This window comes from Typopeltis vanoorti, chromosome 16, assembly GCF_054136105.1.
Source record: "Typopeltis vanoorti isolate ZY-2024b chromosome 16, IOZ_Tvanoo_1.0, whole genome shotgun sequence".
Lineage (NCBI taxonomy): Eukaryota > Metazoa > Arthropoda > Arachnida > Uropygi > Thelyphonidae > Typopeltis > Typopeltis vanoorti.
This window is the reverse complement of record NC_143564.1, coordinates 68,687,493-68,711,210: the sequence shown is the minus strand read 5'-3', so window position 1 is coordinate 68,711,210 and position 23,718 is coordinate 68,687,493. Positions and strand designations below refer to the sequence as shown.

At 38.3% G+C, this 23,718-nt stretch overlaps 1 protein-coding gene across 3 annotated transcripts in view; it reads left to right on the top strand.

Moving 5' to 3' along the window:
* Galt (Galactose-1-phosphate uridylyltransferase) overlaps positions 1-23,718 on the top strand; it is a 235,823-nt gene that overhangs the window by 100,386 nt on the left and 111,719 nt on the right. For all 3 annotated transcript variants that reach the window (XM_090406502.1, XM_090406501.1, XM_090406503.1), the window contains exon 8: positions 2,246-2,329. In XM_090406502.1, coding sequence (XP_090262628.1) covers positions 2,246-2,329 — 84 coding nt within the window. The remainder of the gene's footprint in view (positions 1-2,245; positions 2,330-23,718) is intronic.

The window sequence follows — 23,718 nt, the reverse complement described above, 5'->3', positions numbered from 1 at the left end:
GATTGAGGGGATTTAGGTGAAGGATGACATTAGTGTAGAATCATATTAAAATGAAGATATTAGGAAGGAACCTTACATATTAGCATTTTGGAATTTCATCTTATTTGTTGTTACAATGTTAGGAGGAAGACCAAGATCTAGATGGATTGATATAGTAAGAAGTGTTCTAGGAGACTGAACACCCGCACGGTTAGCCTAGTGGCTTTGCGCATCGCAACCATATGCCTGGGGAAGGAGTGTCCCAGGTTCGATTCCCGTTGTAGACGTGAGGAATTTGAGGATCTTCCTCAGGCATAGCCAAGTTAGCCAGTCTTGGGCGCAGTCAGTAGGGTTTTTTCCGCCAGTTTATCTGGCGTTTTTCATCTCGCAAACAGGCAAACCGGCCCCGTGAACATACGCCTCTACAGTCAAAATATATCCTCCCCAGCGGCAGACCAGGCGACGGGTCGGTTGGGAGTAGTACTAACAAGAAGTCGCATCTAAAAAGTAACACGTGGACCCTGCATAGGAAGCGGGAATAACGCGTAGAAGAAGAAGAAGAAGAAGCTCTAGGAGACTGAAATATGGTATGGTGCAAAAAAAAAAAAAAAAAAAAAAAGTACTAAACTTCAACACTCCCTTCAGTACATGCATTATGAGATATACCAGTGATTGCATGCACATTAATAGAGTAGCACATGTAGAGTTATTTAGCTGTAGCAGTGGTGCTGATGTTTTAAGAAAAGACATTTATTATTTAGCATTATTTTCATTCATACGGAGTTGGTAGAGCAAATGGTCCAAGCCTATGACATGTTAGTGAGCAGTTTGTTCATTGTTTCCATAAGCATGCCCCAAGCAATAGTGTGATTGTTGCCTTAATCGAGAGGTTTCAATACGGGAGTGTTCTGCTGCAATGCAAAGGGCATTTGGGGAGACCACAAACTGTTAACACAAATGAGAATCACAGGCATATGCTGGAGCAAGTGTTACAGTGTCTGAAACATAGTCAATGCTGAGCAGTGGTAAAACTTGGGATCCTGTGGCAGTCACTACACCTAAGGAGCTGGGTGCCTTTCTAACTGTTTAACAGCAACGGATTATACTAACGGTGGGAATACTGTAGACTTTGTGCTGGCCAATGTCTGTGAAGATCTGTCCTTCCTCCATAATGTCTGGTTGTCAGATGAAGCTCATTTCCATCTAAGCAGCCATGTAAACAGATGAAACTACAGGTTTCTTGGTTTCTCATGACCTGAATTTGTCCAAGAGAAACCTCTTCACAGCGAGAAGGTCATTGCATGGTGTGTGGTTTCTGGCTATTGCATAATTTAGCCCAACTTCATTGAAGAGGGTCGTGACCTTGAATAGTGAATGCTACATTAAGAATGTATTGGTTCTGTTTACCAAGGATTTACATAGGATTTGCAAAACATATTACACTTCATTCATAGGTATTCCAACAGGATGGAACCAAGAACCTATTTATCAGAATACTTCACTGGGACACTCATTTTAAGGCTCACAGGATTCCCATATCCTTCACATCTCACATCATTTGATGCTTTCATTTGGGGTATGTTGAGGGAATAGGTATTCCACAATGACCTACTTCAAACCTCGATGAACTAACGGATAAAATTACACAGTACACCCAGCAGATGTTCCAACCCTTGTTCTCCGAGATGACAAAGAACCTTCACATATACTATGCAAACTGTCTTGAAAGATATGGTGCCCATTTCGAGACATAATTTATTGTCATTAGTGCCTCATTCGACCAAGATTCCATTGATAGTTGTGGATGTACGTATCATCATGTGTAAACATATATTTCTTTTTTAATAAATCCATTTACTCCATAACATATATCATTGTAGTTATTCAGTTCTTCTTTTTTGTGCCATACTGTTAATAAGATCTGTTAATTTTGGATTCCTGATAGATCTGACAGATTAATTTGGAGGATAATTGTCAATAAGAAGTTGGCAATCATGTAAACTTTTATGTTCTACTATCATAGTAGCCTGTACACCTCTCGAGGATACTATCAGGAATTTGATGCTGATGACTTAAATAATATAATCATAAGTGAAAGTTTAAATGATGATTAGATTGGTTTAATAATAAAGTGAAATTAAAGGATCCTCAGTATTGACTAATTATTCTGTATTTGCTATGTGTATAATCAATAGATTACATGCTCATCCATGTTGATTCTGATTTCATTCAAGTGTATATATATTTTTATTTATTTATTTTCTAGCACTGGCAGAAATAATGAAGAGGTTACTGATAAAATATGATAATCTCTTTGAGATTTCTTTTCCTTACTCAATGGGGTGGCATGGTATGTATTACTGCTGTGTATGTTGTTACTTTTTCAGTTTACCTATTGCATAATTTCATTTCAACCTCACTTCTTTGCACATTTTACTATATGATGAAGAATCAGGATTATCATTATCATTTGTATATGTAATTATAATCCATTATCATTTGTATATGGGATAACAAACTTTAGCAGATCTTATAATTAATTATTGATCAATTTTATTTCTAATGTGTGCATACGTGTGTGTGTGTGTGTGTGTGTGTGCGTGTGTGTGTGAGAGAGAGAGAGAGAGAGAGAGAGAAAGAGACCATGAGTGAATCCATTTAAATCACTTGCAACTTGTGTTTCACAATCTTTCAGTGAATGCAGTTATTTACAACATATACTGATATTTCAATAATTTCTTTATATATAACAAAACAGAGCAAATTACAGGATATCCAAATTTGATTTGAAGACATTCGTATCGAATGGTTACTCATTGTATTCACAGCATATTAACTTTTTATTTTGTTTTTCTCTTTTTATTTTTATGTTGAGCCCATAAATGAGAGGACGGTTAATCGACCTATAGTATGTTAATACCACATGTGGGTAGTAGGTTGGGAAAGGAAAAACTTGTTTACATTTGATTTAAAGGACTATATATTGTATTCCTTGGGTAACACATTATTGTTATTATTATTACTACTACCTAAGACCCCATGGAGTCAGAGACTCATCTAAGAGGTCTTTTTGTCATACACACAGCTCATCATCATATCATGCCTTAAACATGCTCAAATTTTCTGTAGACACCACTCTCCTCTCTCAGGCAAGGTGTTTCAATCATTCACAACTCTGCATGCAAAAAAACCTGCTTCTCACCCTCTCCTTATACAGCTTCCAGGGATGACCTCTTGTTATCCCACTGATATCCCACCATTTTCTGTAAAAATCACTTCAACATTAATCCTGTAACAACCCCTTACTAACTTGTAGGTCTTTATCATATTACCCCTCTTCCTCCTATCCACTAGACTCTGTAGATTGCATCTTCTCAACATTTTATCATATTCTGCATTCCAAAGATCAGAAAACTACCTTAGTCAGTTGCCTCTGGATCCTTTCCAACGTCTCTTCATTCTTTTGAAAACCAGTCTAATCAGTGTGGTCTAATCAGAGCCTTATACAATGGAACAATCCTTACTTCTACAAGTCAGTGTCCTCCTCATCATTCCCAGAATTTGTTATGTTGTCCTTACAATTTTGGCAATGTGTCCTCTAAATTTTAGATCCTTATCCACTATCACCCCTAAGATCTCTTTTTTCCTCCACCTCCAACAATATATCCCCAACAAGCATAAATTATGCATCCCATCTTTGTTTCCCAAAATTTAAAACCTTACATTTTGCAACATTTAACTAGCATCCCTACCACCGTGTCCAATCACTCAATCTATTCAAGTTTTTTTGTAAGGCAACAACATCTGCACTACTTTTCATAGTTCACCCCAACTTTGCATCATATGCAAACAACTGAATATCCCCATTGAATTTCTTGCCAATATCATTAATATATAGGTTAAACAGCAATGACCCTAAAAGAGATCCCTGAGGCACACCACGAGTGCCTTTCCTCTTCCGGGATATTGCTTTCCCATACACAACTTGCTGATACCTATCAAATAGCCAGTCTCTAATTCAATGCACTAATCTAATATCCAACCCCATCTGCTCTAGTTTGACTATCAACTTGGCATGTACTATTCTATCAAAAACCTTTGCAAAATCTAAGTATACTACTGTGTATTCCTCTCCTCTGTCAAATGAAGCTGTCACCTTATTGTAATAAGTAAGTAGATTACTAAAGCATGATCTTCTCCCTTTAGCAAATCATGCTGTCCATCAAAGATAATCCCACTTGTCAACCCAGTTCTGGATCCTGGTTCTTACCAGCCTCTCCAACACTTTAACCAGGCTGGCCATCTGACACACAGATGGCCAGCCTGGTTAAAGGAAAACCAGGCCAGCCTGGTTTTCCCTCCCGTGCAGGGAAAACTCTATAGTCTCGACCTTAAGCTTCTTGTCACAACCAGAGGGGACAAGAGCTAAAGAGCAGGACTTCTCTACATTAATAGAAAGGCCTCGAATAGAGAAGAAGTCAACTGCCCAGTCAAGGAGTTCCTGCAAGCATATCTTAGTAGGCTACAAGAATAAGATCGTCCACAAAGGCCATAGCATTAAAGGAAGAAGCTTAGAGAGTAGCCTATATGGCTAGGAAGAGAATGAAGAAACTAATCTATGATGCAGTTAAAGAAAAGGGGAGATAGAGGATCACCCTGGCGAACACCCTGCACTGCAGGAATAGAAGTTGCACGGGACCCTGTAGTGATAGTGATGGAGCTACCCAAGTATAGCTCCATAACATAGGCAAGAAAGGGTTCTGGACATCCAGCAATAGACAGCAGGAAGGGAGATGCTATCAAAGTCCAGCGACGCCATATATAGAGGCTTAAGGTGGCATCGGGAATCAGAGAGAAGAGAAGAAAGAAGATATATATTCTCGGCACAGCTGTCCGAAGGGACAAAAGCTCTCTGTCTATAATCATGCTGTATATGTTGCTGAAGTCGCTTAACTAAGATTTTATGATAGAGTCTAAGTATCACAGGGGAGATGGTAATAGGTCTAAAGTCTGATGCACAGCTTGAAGTTTCTTTCTTCGGAATGAAGATAGTTCTTGAAGCATGTAGGTATGGTGGTATTGCTTTACTGGAAAGGAGAATGTCCACTAAGTCTTGAAGAATCTTCAATGGCACCTTCCGAAGCCTAGACACAGGAAAGCCATCAGGTCCGGAGGCAAAGAAATTGGATGGAAGAGAAGGCAGGAAAAATGGACCTCAATATCATAAGCTAGTCATCATAATCAGGGAAGTCTGGAGGTGGAGCAGAAAAGACTGTACTCCAGAATTTAACAAAATCATCATGTAAGTCTGCTAGAGTTGGCAGGGAAGCACCGTCAAGAATGGTTTTGGCACATTGCCCTCTATTCTTTTTATAGAGGGCCAGCATGGCTGCATAGGCTCTCTTCCTCTGCTTCATATTTGAAAAAGTCATTGTAGAATCAGATGTAGGCTGATGTTGATGAGGCACGAAGTGTTCGGAGAATTCAGCATGGAGGTAGTCATTTAATTGATCTGATCTGTGATATCTATTCCCAGAAGGTGAGTCTTGATGAGAGATTTAAGAATTTGATAGTTATATTCTGGAAGAGGAGGATCATCTAGAAATGATGTCAGTCTGAGAACCCACTGTACCACTTTTTGATATCTGTTTGTCAACCATCCCATGATCCTAGTCAATAGATTATATTCCAATCCCATATTCTCCAGTTTATGCAACAGCCTGTCATGTGGTATCCTATCAAATGCCTTAGAAAAATCCAACATTATCATAGTGTATCCATTCCTTTTATCCAACTTGGCCATAACATTGTTATAAAATATGAGCAAATTGCTAAAACATGACCTTCCTTTAGTAAACCCATGCTGTTCCGTGCAGAGTACAGAATGCCTGTCTACCCATTTCTATATGTGAGTTCTTACCAACTTCTCTAAAATCTTCACTACCACACTAGAGATATTAATAGGTCGGTAGTTAGACACATCAGTTTTTGCATCACCCTTGTGCAATGGAACTCTCATACATTCCTTCCATTCCTGTGGTATTATTATCTCGGCAAATCAGATTCAAAGTAGCCACCTGCACGTTTATCTGCATTCCTCCTTCCCTCTCCTATCTTAAGAAATGAGAAGTTTCGTGGAAATTTCTTTATTTGCTATAAAAAGGCACTTCAAAAAAGCACTTATGCAACTAATTAGCTGTAAATAAAGGAGAATGAAAATAAATACCAATGTGCTGAATTTAAATCCAAATACTACCAATAAAAACGATAAAATTAGAAATTTGGTAAAATTGGTGGGTGATGGAATTTTTTTACTATTTTTTCTGAACTCAGCACCTAAAAATCTATAAGAATCAATTATTACTTCTCAAACAACTTTTCCATCGCAGGCCTGTGTAATCAATTCCATGAGGATTACAAAGGACAGGCAATGAGGGTGACTTGGTTGGTAAGGGTAGCAAAAGTTCAGTATCAGCAGCAGTTAGCTAATGAAGCCAAAAAGAATCTTAGGAAGTTGTTTTGATATGTAGCTAGCAAAAAAAAAATAAAATAAAATAAATAAATAAAAATGATTATGGGAAGATGACACTGATTAGAGAAATTGGTATAAGAACAACTACTGCATGGTTATAGTTGAGATACTCAATGAGTAGTTCATAAAGGTCTTTTCATTCTTGTGAATGTGACATCATGGAAAGTTTGTGAGCAGTTGATGACGATGAGGAGAGACTGACTGTAAGTGAGCAAGATATATATGGGGAATTGAGCAAACTTGATGTTATTAAGGCTGTGGGATTTGATAATATATCACCACATATTTTGAACGAATGTGGCAGGGAGTTGGCAATCTGCCTTGACATATTTGTTTAATACAAGTGTTGCAGTGGGTCGAGTTCCAAAGGAGTGGAAGGAGGGCAAGATTGGGCCACTTCGTAAGGGAGGTGATAGAACTCAAGCATCAAATTATAAGCCTAACTTTATCACTTTTATTATTATTACATGACACCTCCAAGGAGTCCAAAGATTCATCAAGGGAGGGCACCTACTCTACAACTCTCCGTCTCCACTACTCAATCAACCAACTAAACGAACCGCATTATCTACACCAATGCCATCTACTTCTTACCACCACCATTCGTATTTTAACAGACAATCACATATGCTTATGGCAGGATTCAAATCTGCAGCCTTTTGGCTGGAGAGCAGATACGCTAACCACTCAGCCAAGGTATCTCCACTCTTCCAGGATTGACCATCCTGGAAGAGTGGAGATACCTCGGTATCATGTTCACCCCCAAAGGGAAGATCTTCTGTCCCTTCTATCCTAGAAGCTGGGATTGCTTCTTTGAAGAAAGCTCCTCTCAAGCCCCAGCAAAGACTGTTTCTCCTTTCCTACTATCTCCTACCTTGCTTTTACCACAAGTTGGTGCTGGGTAGGACATATATCTCAATACTGTCCTAAATGGACAGGGCTATCCATTCAGCCGTGAGATCATGACTTCGACTGCCACCTGACACCCCTACTGCATATTTCCATGCAAGGGTGAAGGATGGTGGGCTTGGGGTTCCATCACTTAGATGGCTGATCCCACGCCTGAGGCTGTCAAGAATCGCGAAGTTAGAACTATCTTCTTCTTCCCTTATCTGCAGAAGGGCTTTCTATAACCCATTAATACAAGAAGACTTTAGGCGGGCTAAAGGCTGGTCCCATTATCAGGGTACTTAATTGAGTCAGCACCTGCAGAACACAAGAGGTGGGTTATCTCTGTTGCACTGTTCTGTAGATGATGCTCCTTTAAAAGAGTTATATCTGGTGCCTCCCCAGCATGATTGGGTAAGGGATGACACCAGACTCCTCTCTGGGTTTGAGTATATTGACCTTATCAGGACAAGGATCAATGCCCTGCCTACTCGAGCCCGCACAGCTCGATGGGGTAGTGATGACTCAAACTGTAGGGCTGGCTGCCACTGCAGTGAGACATTGTCTCATATAGCCCAGTGTTGCTTCTGCACCCATGGGATCTGCGTGCGGAGGCATGACGCCATGGTCTCCATTCTGAACAACCACTTTAAGAACAAAGGTTGGGTGACTGCGGCGGAACCACATTATAGGACCTCCACAGGTTTGCGTAAGCTAGACTTGGTGATTAAAAGAGATGGTGACGTTTGGGTAGTTGATGCTCAGGTGGTGGGAACAGGGTGCCTACTAGCCTATAGCCATAATAATAAATTGAACTACTATAAAAATAACCAAGATCTAGTTATTAAGATATGGGAGGAGCATGGGTCAACTCCAAGGTTTACCTGCGCCAACATCTCTTTACATGGCGTATGGAGTCCAGATAGTTTAAGGACTTAAAACAGCTTGGGCTTACGCAGAAGGATATAAAAGTTCTTTCCTTGAGGGCCCTACAGGGTACACTGGTGGCATGGCGTTACCACCAGAGAATGACTATGATGATAACTAGAACAGGCATAGGGTAAAACACTTGTAAAGGCTTAGGCCTATATCAAGTCTGGACGAGATGTCTGGACATGATGTAAGGGTAGTACTGCCCATAACCAGTACAAAGATTAATAAAAAATAATAAAAAAAAAACATGGTGTACCTCAGGGTTCAGTCCTCAGGCCATTATTGTTCAATCTATACATTAATGACATTAAGCAAGGTCTATCATCAGATGTGCAATTGTTTGCTGATGATGGGAAGATAGACAGGGCAATCAGGGATACTACTGATATTCAGCAATTACAAAATGATTTGAATAGACTGGAAATCTGGGCAAATGAAAATGGCTATCAGTTTATTGTTAGTAAATATAAAATTATATACTTTGACATGATTAGAGTTCCAGCGGCATATTATATTAGCGGGGTTATGCTACAAGAAACTGAAGAGGCAAGGGATCTTGATGTATTGGTGGGTAAGAATTTAAAGTTCAAAGGTCACATAGCAAAAGTTGCAAATACAACTCAGAGGATAATTGCTATGTTGAAGTGAACCTTGACATGTAAGGATAAGGAAGTAATTTTGCCTCTTTATGAGACTGATAAGACCACACCTGGATTAATGTGCACAGATTTGGTCTCCTGGGTTCCAAGGGGATAAAGAAGCTGTGGAAAGGGTGCAAAGAAGAGTTACAAAGATTATATCCGGATTATGGGATTTAGATTATGAGGAACAGATTGCGAGTATGTGGATTGCAGACTCTGGTTAACAGGAGAAAGAGGGGTGATATGATTGAAGTCTATAAACTTTTGAATGGGTGTTATAGCATTTCAAATGATGAAATATGGAAGTTAAGGTGGTGCTCAGTCAAGAAAGGGGTAAGAGCTAGGTTTTTCTCCCAGAGAGCAGTGAGTGACTGGAATAATTTGCCCTTAGAGGTAGTGAGTGCATCTAGTGTAAATGAATTTAAGGGAAGGTATGATAGCTAGGTTGGGTAATTTACAGCCTCCCTCGATGAGTCCTTGACTCCCTGGAGGTCTCTGATAATAATAATAATAATAATGGATGACTTTCCTGTTGTCACAGACACATTTTCTTATCTTGTGTGATTCTTTAGTTGAACTTTAGTCGTTGACTATTAAGTTATCGTATTTCTGAAACGTGGCATATTTTCTAAGTTAGTGTGAAGATTTGATTTAATGTGTTTGTGGTTTTTTTAATGTTTTTATGTAGTGTCGTGTAATAGTGTTGACGTCATTCGTTTAACTGTGTTTTAAGTGGTGTTTGTAATTGCTTCAAGAGGTTGCAAAAACATTTTTGCTACATATGCAGGGAGTTAGTGGTAAAAAACAAAGAAGAAACATTACAGATTTCATGAAAAAAGTGTGCTATTCGTATTTTGGGATGAAACTTTGGGACTAAGGTAAGCCATGAGCATTGCATATAGTATGTTCCATTTGTGTAGAAGAACTTAGAAGGTGGTTGAAGGGAGAACAAAAACTTTCTGTTTTGGAATTCCCATGGTATGGTGGGAACTCTGCAACCATGCATGGCTGTTACTTCTGTTCTTTGAATGTTCGAGGTTTTAATGTAAAAAATAAAAAAGACATTTCCTATCTTAATTTACCATCTGCAATATGTCCAGTAGAACATGGTCCTGAAATACCCGTGCCAACACCTCCACAAATTTTAGAAGAACAACCATTCAGCAGCGATTCAAACGAAGAAGTTGAAGATTTCAACGATGACGAATACAAAGATAGTAGCCCACCTGAACTTTTTCACAGACTGATTTAAACGACTTGGTCAGAGATTTGGGTCTTCCTAAGATCTGCAGAACTGCTGGGCTTGAGACTAAACAAAAAGAGCCCCTGGCACTTCTTTCTCATGGTTTAGATATAGAGAAAGAGATGTTCTTCCTTACTTTTTCAGAGGAAGGTGATTTAGTTTACTGTAGCAATATTCCTGGACTGATAAGCAACAACATAAAATATAAAGTCATCGATTGGAGGCTGCTTATCGATTTCTCAAAAAGAAGCCTCAAAGCTGTGCTTCTCCATAATTACAATAAGTATGCTTCAGTACCAGTAGCACATTTTGTGCATTCGAAAGAACAATACGAAAATTTAGCCTTCATTCTCAGCAAACATGAGTACAATGATCATGGATGGACAGTTTGCATTGATCGTAAAGTCATATCTATGATTTTGGGACAACAAAGAGGATACACCAAATATGCTTTTTGTGCGAGTGGGACAGCTGAGATCGAGAGCAACATTGAATCAAGAAGGAATGGCCAGAAAGAGTCACATTAGAACCGGGAAGTAAAAATGTGTTAAACGAAACTTTGGTTGCTCGGGAAAAATCCTTTTATCATTGCTTCACATAAAGCTGGGATTGATGAAGCAATTTGTCAATGCTTTGTTGGAAGAAAGAGTGTTTTAAACACATCTGTGCAAAATTTCCAGGATTATCTACAGCAAAATTGAAAGAAGGTATTTTTATCAGTCCAGACATCAGGAAACTTACGAAGGATAAGCTGTATGAAGAAAAAATGGCAACTGTTGAAAAAGAAGCATGGAAAGCTTTGAAAGAGGTGGTGACCAAATTTTTAGGAAATCACAAGGATCCCAACTATAAAATGATTGTGGAAGACATGCTACAGAAATTCAAGGATTTGGGATGCTCCCTTAGCTTAAAAGTGCACTTTCTCAACTCTCATTTAGACTATTTTCCTGAGAATCTGGGAACTGTCAGTGAAGAGCAAGGAGAGCGATTCCACCAAGACATCAAGGAGATGGATAGAAGGTATCAGGGCAGGTGGAATGTCAACATGATGGCAGACTATTGCTGGATGTTGCACAGTGATGACTCAGGAAAAGAATTTCACTGAAAAAGTTCAAAAAGAAGCTTTGAAGGAAAAAGAAAAAGACACCACAACAAAATATAAAGTATGTGCTAAAGATTCCCGGGGCAGAGCTGACTACTACCGGGTGCGTCCCAGGTGGCGGATCGGGGAACAGCCTTTAGATATGGAGGTTAGCTGCGATATAAGCAGAGCAATCTGGCGAATAAGCAGCCGTGGACCAACAGCGACTGAGCTATCAGGGCGTGGGGGAGCAGAAGCGGTAACTCTGTCTCACTTAAAACCTCACAAAGCCCAATGACAACTCGGTGACATGGCGAGTAGTGCCGCCATTAAATAAGTACCTACTGGGTTTACCGCCCCTGACATTGGGAAGCAGCATTGTCAGTACTGACACAAGGTTGAAGCCAAATGATGACGGAAAAGCTTGTGATCAGAGATTTGCAGATGGCAATATGATTATATTGTGTACGTCTGTAATACTGCGGAGCAGAAAGCAAATGGAGAAACTACTGCTCTACCTTATCTCCAGAACAACCACCATGGCGAGCAAACCCTTACAATTGGCCCCAAGTTCCCGGCGTCCCTTAAATGGGACAGGGGTGCGAAGAATCTCCGGGCTCAAAATGGTGTCCACTTTTAAAATAGCAACTTGGAATGTCAGAACTCTGTATGAAGCTGGCAAATTAAGAAATGCCACAAGAGAAATGAAGAGGCTGGGCATCCGGATTTTGGGAATTTGCGAGACAAGATGGCCAGGATCTGGAAAGTGTCAACAAGATAATATGACAATGTATTACTCTGGGAATGATGAGAATAAACATCGACATGGTGTAGCTGTAATAGTAGATGAAGAAATCAATAAATCAGTAATAAATTGGATTCCATTTTCTGAAAGGATAATGCTGTTACAACTTAAGGGAAACCCCGTTAACATAAATATCATCCAAGCTTATGCACCCACAGCTGACAAAAGTGAAGAAGATGTTGAAGAGTTTTATGAACACCTAAAAGAGATTAAAAACCTAACAAAGAAACATGATATAAACATAGTGATGGGTGACTTCAATGCAAAAGTGGGAAGAGGGGGTGATGGAGAAATTGTTGGCAAACATGGCTTAGGCACCAGAAATGACAGAGGAGATCGCCTAGTCCAATTCTGTCAGGAAGAAGATCTAACAATAGCAAATACCTGGTTTAAACTTCCACCCAGAAGACTGTACACTTGGAAATCACCTCAAGATAACCAACATAATATTGTCAGAAATCAAATTGATTATATACTGATAAATAAAAGATTCCACAGTAGTATAAAGAGTGCAAAGACTTATCCTGGAGCAGATATCTCATCAGACCACAATCCTATAGTTGCAGAAATACGTCTTAGATTAAAATCAGCTAAAAAATCACAAAAGAAGAAAAAGAAAATTGATGTAGAAAAACTGAAAGACCCGAACATAAATAAAAACGCCAAGTCACAGCTTAACCTACGATTACAACAGATTAACATAGAAGAAAATAAAAGTGTGGAATCTCTTTGGAATAGCTTAAAGAATGCCATCGTAACAACAAGTATTGAAGAAGTAGGTTATGTGAATAATATAAAACAACAGGAATGGATGACAGATGAGATTCTTTCTCTTATTGATACAAGAAGAATGTATAAAAACAAAGACCTAGCCAGGTATAGAGAAACACATAACATCATCAAGAAAAAAATAAAAGAAGCCAAGGAAAATTGGATGAAAAATTTATGTACTGAAATTGAACTGCTTCAGAAACAACATGATAATTTCAATCTGTATAAGAAAATCAACGAAATTTCCGGAAAACTGAGGAAAAAGCAAATAGTGTCTCTAAGAGACGAAAATGGAAAAATAGTTCTAGAAGAAGAGAATAAAGCACAGATTTGGATAAAATATGTAACAGAACTTTTCAATGATACTAGACAGAAGCCTATAAATATAAAAGATAACATTCAAGGACCAGCAATCATGAAATGCGAAATAGAGAATGCTATACAAACAAGTAAAACAGGAAAAGCCAGTGGACCAGATGGTGTGCAAACAGAATTTTTAAAATTAATCGAACCAGATAACATCAAACTTCTTGAAAAACTATTTAATAAAATATATGAAAGTGATGAATTTCCATCAGATTGGCTCAAATCTACATTTATCACTATCCCAAAGAAACCCAAAGCGAATTCCTGTGGTGACTTCAGACTTATTAGTCTAATGAGCCAAACATTAAAAATATTTTTGAAAGTAATTCAGAATCGCATTTATAGAAAAAGTGAAGAAACTCTAAGTGAAACACAATTCGGCTTTCGGAATGGTTTTGGTACTAGAGAGGCCCTTTTCTGTACCCAAATATTGATACAAAAATGCATAGAAAAACAGAAATCTGTCTTTATGTGTTTCATAGATTTTGAAAAAGCATTCGACAAAGTCAGACACACCAACTTAATAGAAATCCTTCAACAAATAAGGCTAGACGAACAAGACATAAGACTAATAACAAATCTGTATTGGAATCAGTCAGCTACCGTTCAATTAGACAACATTACCACCAGTGATATTAACATCAAAAGAGGAGTGAGACAAGGATGTGTGCTCTCACCACTCCTGTTCAACATATATGCAGAGGTAATCTTTAAAAAAGCATTGGAAGAATGTCCAGAGGGAATCACAATAAATGGAAAAATTGTTAACAACCTACGATATGCAGATGACACCGTGCTAATTGCAGATAACATTATGGATCTCCAAAAACTCGTTGACAGAGTATACATAGAAAGCCAAAGAATGGGAATAAATATAAACATCAACAAGACAAAATACATGATCATCAGCAAACATCCAGTCTCATCAATGAAACTGACACTCAATGGGAAAAATATTGATCAAGTGTCAAGATATAAATATCTTGGTTGCTGGCATAACGAACGGTGGGATCCAGAAATAGATATAAAGACAAGGATTGAAGTTGCACGGCAGTCCTTCATGAAAATGAGAACACTATTCTGCAATAAAGACCTAAACATGGAAGTCAGATGCCGAATGCTGAAATGCTACGTGTGGTCTATTCTGCTCTATGGAGTTGAAACATGGACATTGAAGGCGACAACCATCAAGAAAATCGAAGTCTTTGAGATGTGGCTATACAGAAGAATGCTAAAGATATCATGGACAGAAAAAATTACCAATGAAGATGTCTTAAAATCCATTGGCAAAGCTAAACATCTTTTACAAATAATCAAGAAACGAAAAACATCATATCTTGGACACATCATGAGAAACAGCAAATACCAACTTCTACAAACTATTTTGGTAGGAAGAATTGATGGCAAAGGAACTAGAGGAAGAAAAAGAATATCATGGTTTGACAACATCAAGACGTGGACAGGAAAGAGCAGTGCACAACTGCTCAGATTAACACAAGATCGCAGTTTGTTCGCCAAGATGGTCGCTGACCTTCGATAGAAGATAGCACAATAAGAAGAAGAAGTGCTAAAGATTAATCTTTAATTACTTTAATTAAAAAATTTTCTCCCAATACAAATATGTTTACGGAAAATTTTAAATACTGTTATTTTACTTAATATAATGTGTTTTAAAGGTATTTTACTGTAATATTGAGAACTAGTTTGTGAAAAATGTTTATGTGATAGAGAATGTTGAGCTGATGATTAAAAAAAAAAAAAAAAAATTAGGAGTCAGTTTTTACATAGGTTTTCATATGCTTACCTTACTTACTTCTATTGGAGATCCAGGTCATTACAAATGCCTTTTTTACTACCAATGAGAAGATAGAATTATGCACATATTTTATCTTTAGAGTGCTCAGTTGCACCACAAGGTAGCCAATTAATTCTGACAACATGGCAGCCTAAAACGGATATGTATCAAACAAGGATAATTATTATTGTTAACATCTGATCTCCATGTAGTCAGAGACTCATTGTGGGAGGTACACACTATCACATACAAAGCTCATCTTGTGCCATTGTAAGACGTATTAAACAGGCATGCCAGTGCTACTGCCAGTTCCTGGAACATTCCATTAAGACACGTGGTGATATGTTACCAAATCCTATTGCCTTATTGACATCCAGCTTATTTATTTCTTCATATACTTCCTGCTCACTCACAATTAAGCCATCCTCTCCCATTTCCTCTACATTTGAGTTTCTCATGATTTTCCTTGATGAGGATGAAAGACCCTTATAAGTTGATGGAAGTTTTTTCACATGGCTATGCTACCAATTATATATTTGGTTTAATCCTTTACCCAAGTGTAAGCAAACAAATTTTGCACCTGAAGTATTTTCAGGCGTTGCCCAGCCCTCGTTAACACAATTTGCCCAGTCCTGAAAATACTTCATTATGTTGGAGGTTTAATGGATTTTTTACAACACTCAAAAAGAATTACAATAGAATTTAATACTTCCTATATTTCGTCCTAGTCACTAGGACATCTACGGGGATTACAAAAACAATTAATGTAACATGCACACAAAAACTTACAATACTAAGCCCAACCACGTGGGTGACACCAAAGTCCTATCTAGTTGGAGCGCCCTCTAGGGGCGGTAGTAGGTGGCCTGGAATGTAAGGTGGGACCTCTGGTGATGAGTGTTTCCCAAATCTTCGGAAGCTTAATGCAACCGTATTTATTAAGATTTGGTTGGTTTCTGAGAGCTGCTGCTGCTGCTTCTAAGAAAAGTCTCTCTTTCTTGAATTTGTTGTGGTGGAGCATGGTGGTTTTCTTCCATGATACTCTGTGGGTGGTGTCCAAAACATGGTCAGCCAAGCCTGAATGGCCATAGTTGTGTTTAACGATGTACAACTTGTGTTCCTCCAGGCGGATGGATGCTGATCTGCTTGTCTGTCCAAAGTATGCCAGCTTACAGGAACAGGGTACTTTGTAAACTCCAGGCAGAGAGAGAGGAGGGAGCTGATCTTTCGTAGAACGGATAAGGGTAGCAAGTTTGCGGTAGGGCTTATATGCTGTGTGTAGGTTATACTTTTTTAGTATCTTGGCTATTTTTTCCGAAGTGCCACGGGTAAGGTGATGGCATTTTTAAAATCTTGTTGACGAGAGGGACGGGGAATGGGGGAGGAATTGATTATTTTTTTGATACTGTGTTCGCTGTAGCCATTGGAGAGGAAAGTTCTGTGTATGTGGTTAAGCTCAGTAGTGAGGACAGTTCCACTGGAACAAAGATTGTGGGCTCTCTTGGTAAGAGTTTTAATGATGCCATATTGTTGTGAGGGGTGGTGGTGGGAGAGTTTGTGAATGTATCTGCCTGTGTGTGTGGGTTTTCTGTATACAGTGAAGGCAAGTGTATCATTAGGCAGGTGTGACTAAGGTGTCTAGGAAGGGTAAACAATTGTTCTTTTCCATAGTAAACTGGATTCTTGGATGTAGGCTATTGAGATGACTGAGGAAGGAGTCTAACGTGTCTGGGCCATGAGGCCAAATAGAGAACACATCATCTACATATCTTAGCCAGATAGAAGGTTTGAGTGGGGCTGAGTCTATGGCTCATTTTTCGAAATCTTCCATATAGAAATTGGCAAGGGGGGTGAGAGGGGGGAAACCATGGCAGTTCCCTCTATCTGCTTGTAGATTTTGTTCTTCCAAGAGAAATACCCAGAGTTGATGGCAAAGGAAAAGAGATCTAAGATGTCAGAGGGAAAAATGTTTTCTAAGAGAGATAAAGTGTCAGTTAAGGGAATATTGGTAAACAAAGAGGAGATATCAAAGCTTACTAATATGTCTGTATTATTCAAGGTTAAATTTTCTGTGAGGGCTTTAAAGTGGGTTGAGTTTTTTATTTAGGAAGCTGAATTTCCGGTGAGGGGGGACAGAGAGTTGGCCAGCTGTTTAGACAGTCTGTAACAAGGTGCATTGGTGGCATCTACTATAGGCCTGAGTGGGGAATTGGGTTTGTGGATTTTTGGTAAACCGTATATTCGGGGGGGACAGGAGCGGAAAGGTTTAAGTTTTTTCGTAACGTCAGGGGCCAGGAGGTTACTTTTTTTAAGTAAGATTTTTAATTTCTTAGCTTGTGTTTTTGTGGGGTCGTGTTCTAGCGGGATGTAGGTAGCGCGATCACGGAGGATAATGTTCATTTTATGATTGTATTCTCTGGTATTAAGAACAACTGTGGCATTACCCTTATCCGCTCTGGTGATGACGATACTTTTTTCTTTGCGTAGTTTCAGAAGAGCCATGCGTTGGGCATACGATAAGTTACTTTTTGGAGGCAAAGAGTGAGCGAGGATGTTGGCTACGTCGAGTCTGATGTTGTTGGCTACCTCCGACGGTAAGTGACCGATCCCCCGTTCGACGTTAACCATTACATCGAGCACCGGCACTTCTTTCGGGGCGACGGCAAAATTACGGCCGAGGCAAAGGGTGCTGATGGCATCATCGTTGAGCCTTTTGGAAGAGAGGTTTGTTACTGTCTGGAGCAGTTGAATTTGTGGTTGTGGTTTGTCTTTAACCAGGTTGCTGTATTTCTTGACATGTTTGTTTTTTATTTTTTGAAATTCTCACTGTGCAGAAGTTTCCGAAATGTCAGAGAGAATCGACCAAAGTTCAGGGTTAAGAACGGTGGAGAGCTCTAAATGTAAGGAGCCAATGGCGCCGTTCGTCACTGCGAGGGCGGCACGAGTAGAGGCGATTTGCTCGTGTAGTAATGCCAGGCTGGCACGTTTATATATACGGAGTGCTTTTTTGGAATGGAAATTGATCTTCATTTTAACACAGTTCGGTATCACTCTTGTATCCCGACATCTTTTTAAAAAGGCCAGCCTATTTAGTTGTCTAGATAGTCGTAGTTTTGACTTACCATATTGCTTGGATTTGCATGCTGAATCTTCTCCATGGATGATTAGAATTCTTGTGTAGAGGCTTAAGTGCTGTGAGGACATTATGTTGGAGGTTTAATGGATTTTTTACAACACTCAAAAAGAATTAAAATAGAATTTAATATCATGGAAGAAAACCACCATGCTCCACCACAGCAAATTCAAGAAAGAGAGACTTTTCTTAGAAGCAGCAGCAGCTCTCAGAAACCAACCAAATCTTAATAAATACGGTTGCATTAAGCTTCCGAAGATTTGGGAAACACTCATCACCAGAGGTCCCACCTTACATTCCAGGCCACTTACTACCACCCCTAGAGGGCGCTCCACCTAGATAGGACTTTAGTGTCACCCACGTGGTTGGGCTTAGTATGTAAGTTTTTGTGTGCATGTTACATTGATTGTTTTTGTAATCCCTGTAGATGTCCTAGTGACTAGGACAAAATATAGGAAGTATTAAATTCTATTGTAATTCTTTTTGAGTGTTGTAAAAAATCCATTAAACCTCCAACATAATGTCCTCACAGCACTTAAGCTCTACACAAGAATGAAAATACTTCAGATGCAATCTTCAGATTCAGATTACACTTGGATAAAGAATTAAACCAAATATATAATTGGTACCCTTATAAGTTGTTTACTGAATGCCTTAACTATGTCTTCTGCAGCAGTTACCATTCTGCCATTGTCATCCATTAACATCATCTTATAATAATCATTCTTTCTTCTACTTGCCACATATCTGAAAAACTCTTACCCAGTGATGGAATATGCACAGTTTGACTATTAATAGTGATTATCAAACTTATTTTTTCAAAATATTTCTTTATACTGATTTTAACCTGTTTTTCAATTGTTGAAAAACAGATTAAATTGTAGTTGCAATTGTAGTTGCTGCCATGTCTTATGACATCACTAGGCCTGTCCATCTGACAATATTTCAAAGCGAATCAGAATTAAAAAATACTAATGTAGTCATGTGTAAACCTAAGAGATTTTATGATAATGAATATTTTCATGTTTGTTTATAATGGCAGAGAAGAAACTGTTTGCTTTTTTTTTTTCCATAAAAGCGATTCAAGATATATTATAAGTGTTAGAAGCAAAAATAGCAAAAAATAGAATGCTAATAATAAAAAAAAAAGCATATAATAATAAATGGTCTTGTATCACTTATAAAATGTATGCATTTTTTCTTCACAAACTGATAAATACAGTTACATAATTCAACATTGGCAGTTATTAAACAGGGGTAAAAATTAGCCACAGCATTAACAAAAGCTTATGATTTAACAAGTTCTAGAATTAAACACGTGACTGTGAATATTAGGTGACCATGGTAGAGTACACCCAGGTTAACATCTGACTAGTGAGATATTTTCCTGACTGGTGAGCTAGCACAAAATCTTTCAAGCCCTGTCTATGCCCACAGTGGGGCTCAAACCAGCAGCTGTTAGTCGTAGAGTGGATATTATCAACCACTTGGCCATCAAGGTGGCAGTTACTATTTGGCCTTAGCTTTATAAAAGGATACCATTTAAAAAAAAAGAAAAAAAAAGAATCTTTCCTAAAATTATAAGGATTATTCCTTTTTGCTAATTGTTCTATTTAAAACTATCACCATTCTAGTAACAAACCTGTTTTTTGTGTAACTCAGGTATTAGAAACTATCTTTCAGACTGACCATGAAGTCAGAGGAAGTATTATTTTCAACAGTCACTGAACTTAAAGAGGTTGGTCCTCTTTAAAATCATTCACTGTCTATGAAGACAGTGAATGATTTTAAAGTGTGAATGTATGTATGATTTAAAGTATATATGGAATGCATTGCACATAGATACACTCTACATGTAAAAATTCATTTTCACTTCCTTATGGATCTTCTGTCCATGCAGTTAGCCTAATGGCTTTGCGCTTCGCAACCGTATGCCTGGGGAAGGAGTGTCCCAGGTTCGATTCCCATCACTGACGTGAGGAGCTTAAGGATCTTCCTCAGCCATAGCCAAGTTAGCCAGTCTTGGGTGCGGACAGCAGGGTTTTTTCCTCCAGTTTATCTGGGGTTTTTCATCCAGTAAGAAGGCAAACTGGCCCCGTGAACACACACACGGATCTACAGCCATAAATACTTAACCCCCCATGAGGGGGGGGGGCTCAACTCGCCTCAATAGGGATGGGGGGAAAGGGAGGGAACTCCATACGAATGAAATGTATCTTCCAAGGAATGCTTTTTCTTACTCTCCTTCCTTCCTTTTCTATCTTTTGGTTAAGTTTCCATTTAGTATTCACCTTTCAACAATTTATGAGATTCATTCACGTTCAATTTTATCACATTTGAATGCTAAATTGTATCCAGAAGATGGCATTCTGCTTAATATATGACCTTGGTTACAAACCTCTCCCATTCATCTTCTTATAGATCAGTAGTGTCCACTAATTTTTTATACAAAATTGACTTCTCCAATAAATATCCATTTGAAATCACTTAGTAGATAGTTAATTTCACAGTTTCCATGTACTAATTTAAAGTGTTTCTTTAAATTAGTACATGTTTCTTTAAATCAGTACATTGAGTTACCAAATTTCATTGGTAACTCAATGCTAACACTACATAACATCATAACAGATCATAACAAAAAATCTGCCATTATATCCTTTCTTAAAGTTTCTTCATATCGTTGAAATCCAAGTGACTAGATCTGCACACACTCCTCCATATATGACTTAATATTTTTTTAACATATATTTTGCTCAGTATAAATGCAAAGTCATAGAACTGTGTATTAGTATTGACCAGCTGCTGCTCAAACTTTATGAATTTAAAGGAAAGTAGAGGTGTGATTTTTGTCTGAAGATCTAAGTACTATCTAGGTAAGAGGAAAAGTATTTTTGCAAAACAAAGAAGATTGTATTTTGGTTGCATTGCAGGTTACCACATTGTTCACAACCCTGCTGAAGAATAGAGGTCACTGTTTAAAGCATACAAAGCTTAACTAACTTGAGTATTGCAAGACTTGTCATATGAAGAGGAAGAATAATTATAATATATTCCTTCCAGATGAGGGTAACTCAATGAGTCAGTGATGTGATGCTGATGCATAGTCCTGGAAAGACTTTGCATCAGCATCATATCAGCTAACGGTGCACAGTTGGTGAGAGTTATAACTTTCCAACTGTGCATCATTAGCAAATGCTTGAATATTCTCTATCACTCCTTAGTAAATAACATGAACAGTAGCTACTCAAGAACAGAACCCAGTGATATTATTATTATTTATAACCTCTATGGATTCAATAGACTCATTATGGGAAGCCCACTCAACCAGCAACATTTCTATCATAATGAGCTTTGAAGTTATTTACACTACTCACACTCTGGCAATGCATTCCACTCACTGACAACTCTCCACATAAAAAATCTACTCTTTACATCCTTCTTCATCACATCTCTAACCTTAACATCCACTATTTTTATAATTTCTTCTGTATTAATCTGACAGAATCCCTTAACTAACTTGAAGGTCTTGTCTCTATCATATCTCCTCTTTTCCTCCTATTCACCAACCTCTGTAATCTACATTCTCTCAAATGGTCTTCGTAGCCAATATTCCAGATTCCTAATATCACTTTGGTTATTTCTTCTTTGGACCCTCTCTAGTGTTTGCACATCACAATGAAAACTGGATGACTAAATCTGCAGTCTGACCAATGTCTTATATAGGGCACCACCACCTCCTTATCCCTACATGTCAATGTACTTTTTATCATAGCAGCTATATGATGTGCAGTCTTTACAACACATGCAATGTGCCCTTGGAACTTCAGTCCACTGTCCACCATCACTCCAAGATCCCGAACTCATCAATTTCCCCGAAGTACAACTCCACCAATATGGTATGTTGCCTTATATCTTTGTATCCCAAAGTGTAACACCTTGCATTTAACATTAAAACTGCAACCTTATTCATTTCTCCAAGCTAAAAGTTTATTCAAATCTCCCTGTAGAAAATTAACATCAGCAATACTCCTGATAATTCTATGTAACTTTGCATCATGAACAAACTTGAAGTTTTCTGGTCAATCCACAAAGAATATTATTAACAAATAAACAGCAGGGGTCCAAGAACAGAACCCTGAGGCACGCCACTGGTCACCTTCCTTTTCTGAAACATGGCTCCATCATGCATGTCATTCCCGTCCAAGATGGGAGGAACCTTTATCTGGTTTCTTTTGACTAAAGGTGAGTTAGCTGGTGTCATACAGAGGTAGGGTTTTTTTTCACTTGGGATAATTATTACTGATTCCATGGAAGTCTGATAATAATAATAATGGGTATGAGAGAAGATGCTATAAATTGAGTTTCTGGAACACAAGACAGAGTAGGGCAGGAAAGTGTAGCACGCTATGATTTAAGGTGGAAAAATATTTTTAATATCAATTCCAATCAAAAAAGTTTAGGAATGTATAGCGCACTTAATACCGTAGAATGGTTTTAAAAGGGAGGGAAAAACAACAACAACATGAGAACTAAATAGGAATATGTGAGATAACGAGAATCACTTGTATGTAGGATAATGCCAGCCTGGTTGGCTGAGTGGCTAGCGTATCTGCTCTCCAGCCAAAGGGCTGCGGGTTCGAATCCCGCCGTGGGCATGGATGTTTGTGATTGTCTGTGGAAATAGTAGTGGTGATGGTGGACATTAGATGGTGTAGATGAGATGATTTGTGGATGAAGTTTAGTGGTGGAGAGTTGTAGAGTAGGTGCCCTCCCTCGATGAGTCTTTGGACTCCCTGGAGGTGTCAAATAATAATAATAATAATAATAATAATATTCTTTAATATGAATAAATTACTTTTTCATGTTTTTTCTGAATATCTGATAGCATCTTCAGGAAGTTTTAACCAGCAAAAAAGCAAATAAAAAAAAAGCTTTGAAGACCCACAGAAAAAAAAAATGAATAAAACAATCCAAAAAAAAAAAAATAAAAAACCTAGATTATTTGAAATTCCAGGATAGGAGGTTAATATATAGATGAGACATCGAAGCTGATGACAGATCCATATTAGGGTGTTTGGTGAAGACATAGGAGGTAAGGGATGGTTTATCCTTGTGTTTGTAGGTAACATCACTGAGCTGTTAGCTCTCCTAGATTTCAAAACTTTTTCCAATCCAGGAGAGTGAACATCTCAGCAATGCTATCCACAAACACAAAGATGAATCTGGCCTTACCTTCCATGTCTTCATCCATTCATGTAGTATATGAGACCATTTCTACATTAGCAAATCTGAAACCTATGCATGACAGTGGGCTGCAAACAAGTATGGTAGAAATTTCTTATTTAATTGTCATGTCTGAATTTTTTTAAAATTGTTTTTGTGAATCTTTAGCCCTTTTCTCATTTGCTTCCCCCCCCCTCTCATCTCTCTCTCTAGTTTAATCCCCCTGAATTTGCTATCAGACATTGAATAACAAAACATAACCTCTTGATTAACATTAAAAAAAAAAAGATATTATTCTATAAAGAAGTACAGGGTGTTCGGGATAAAT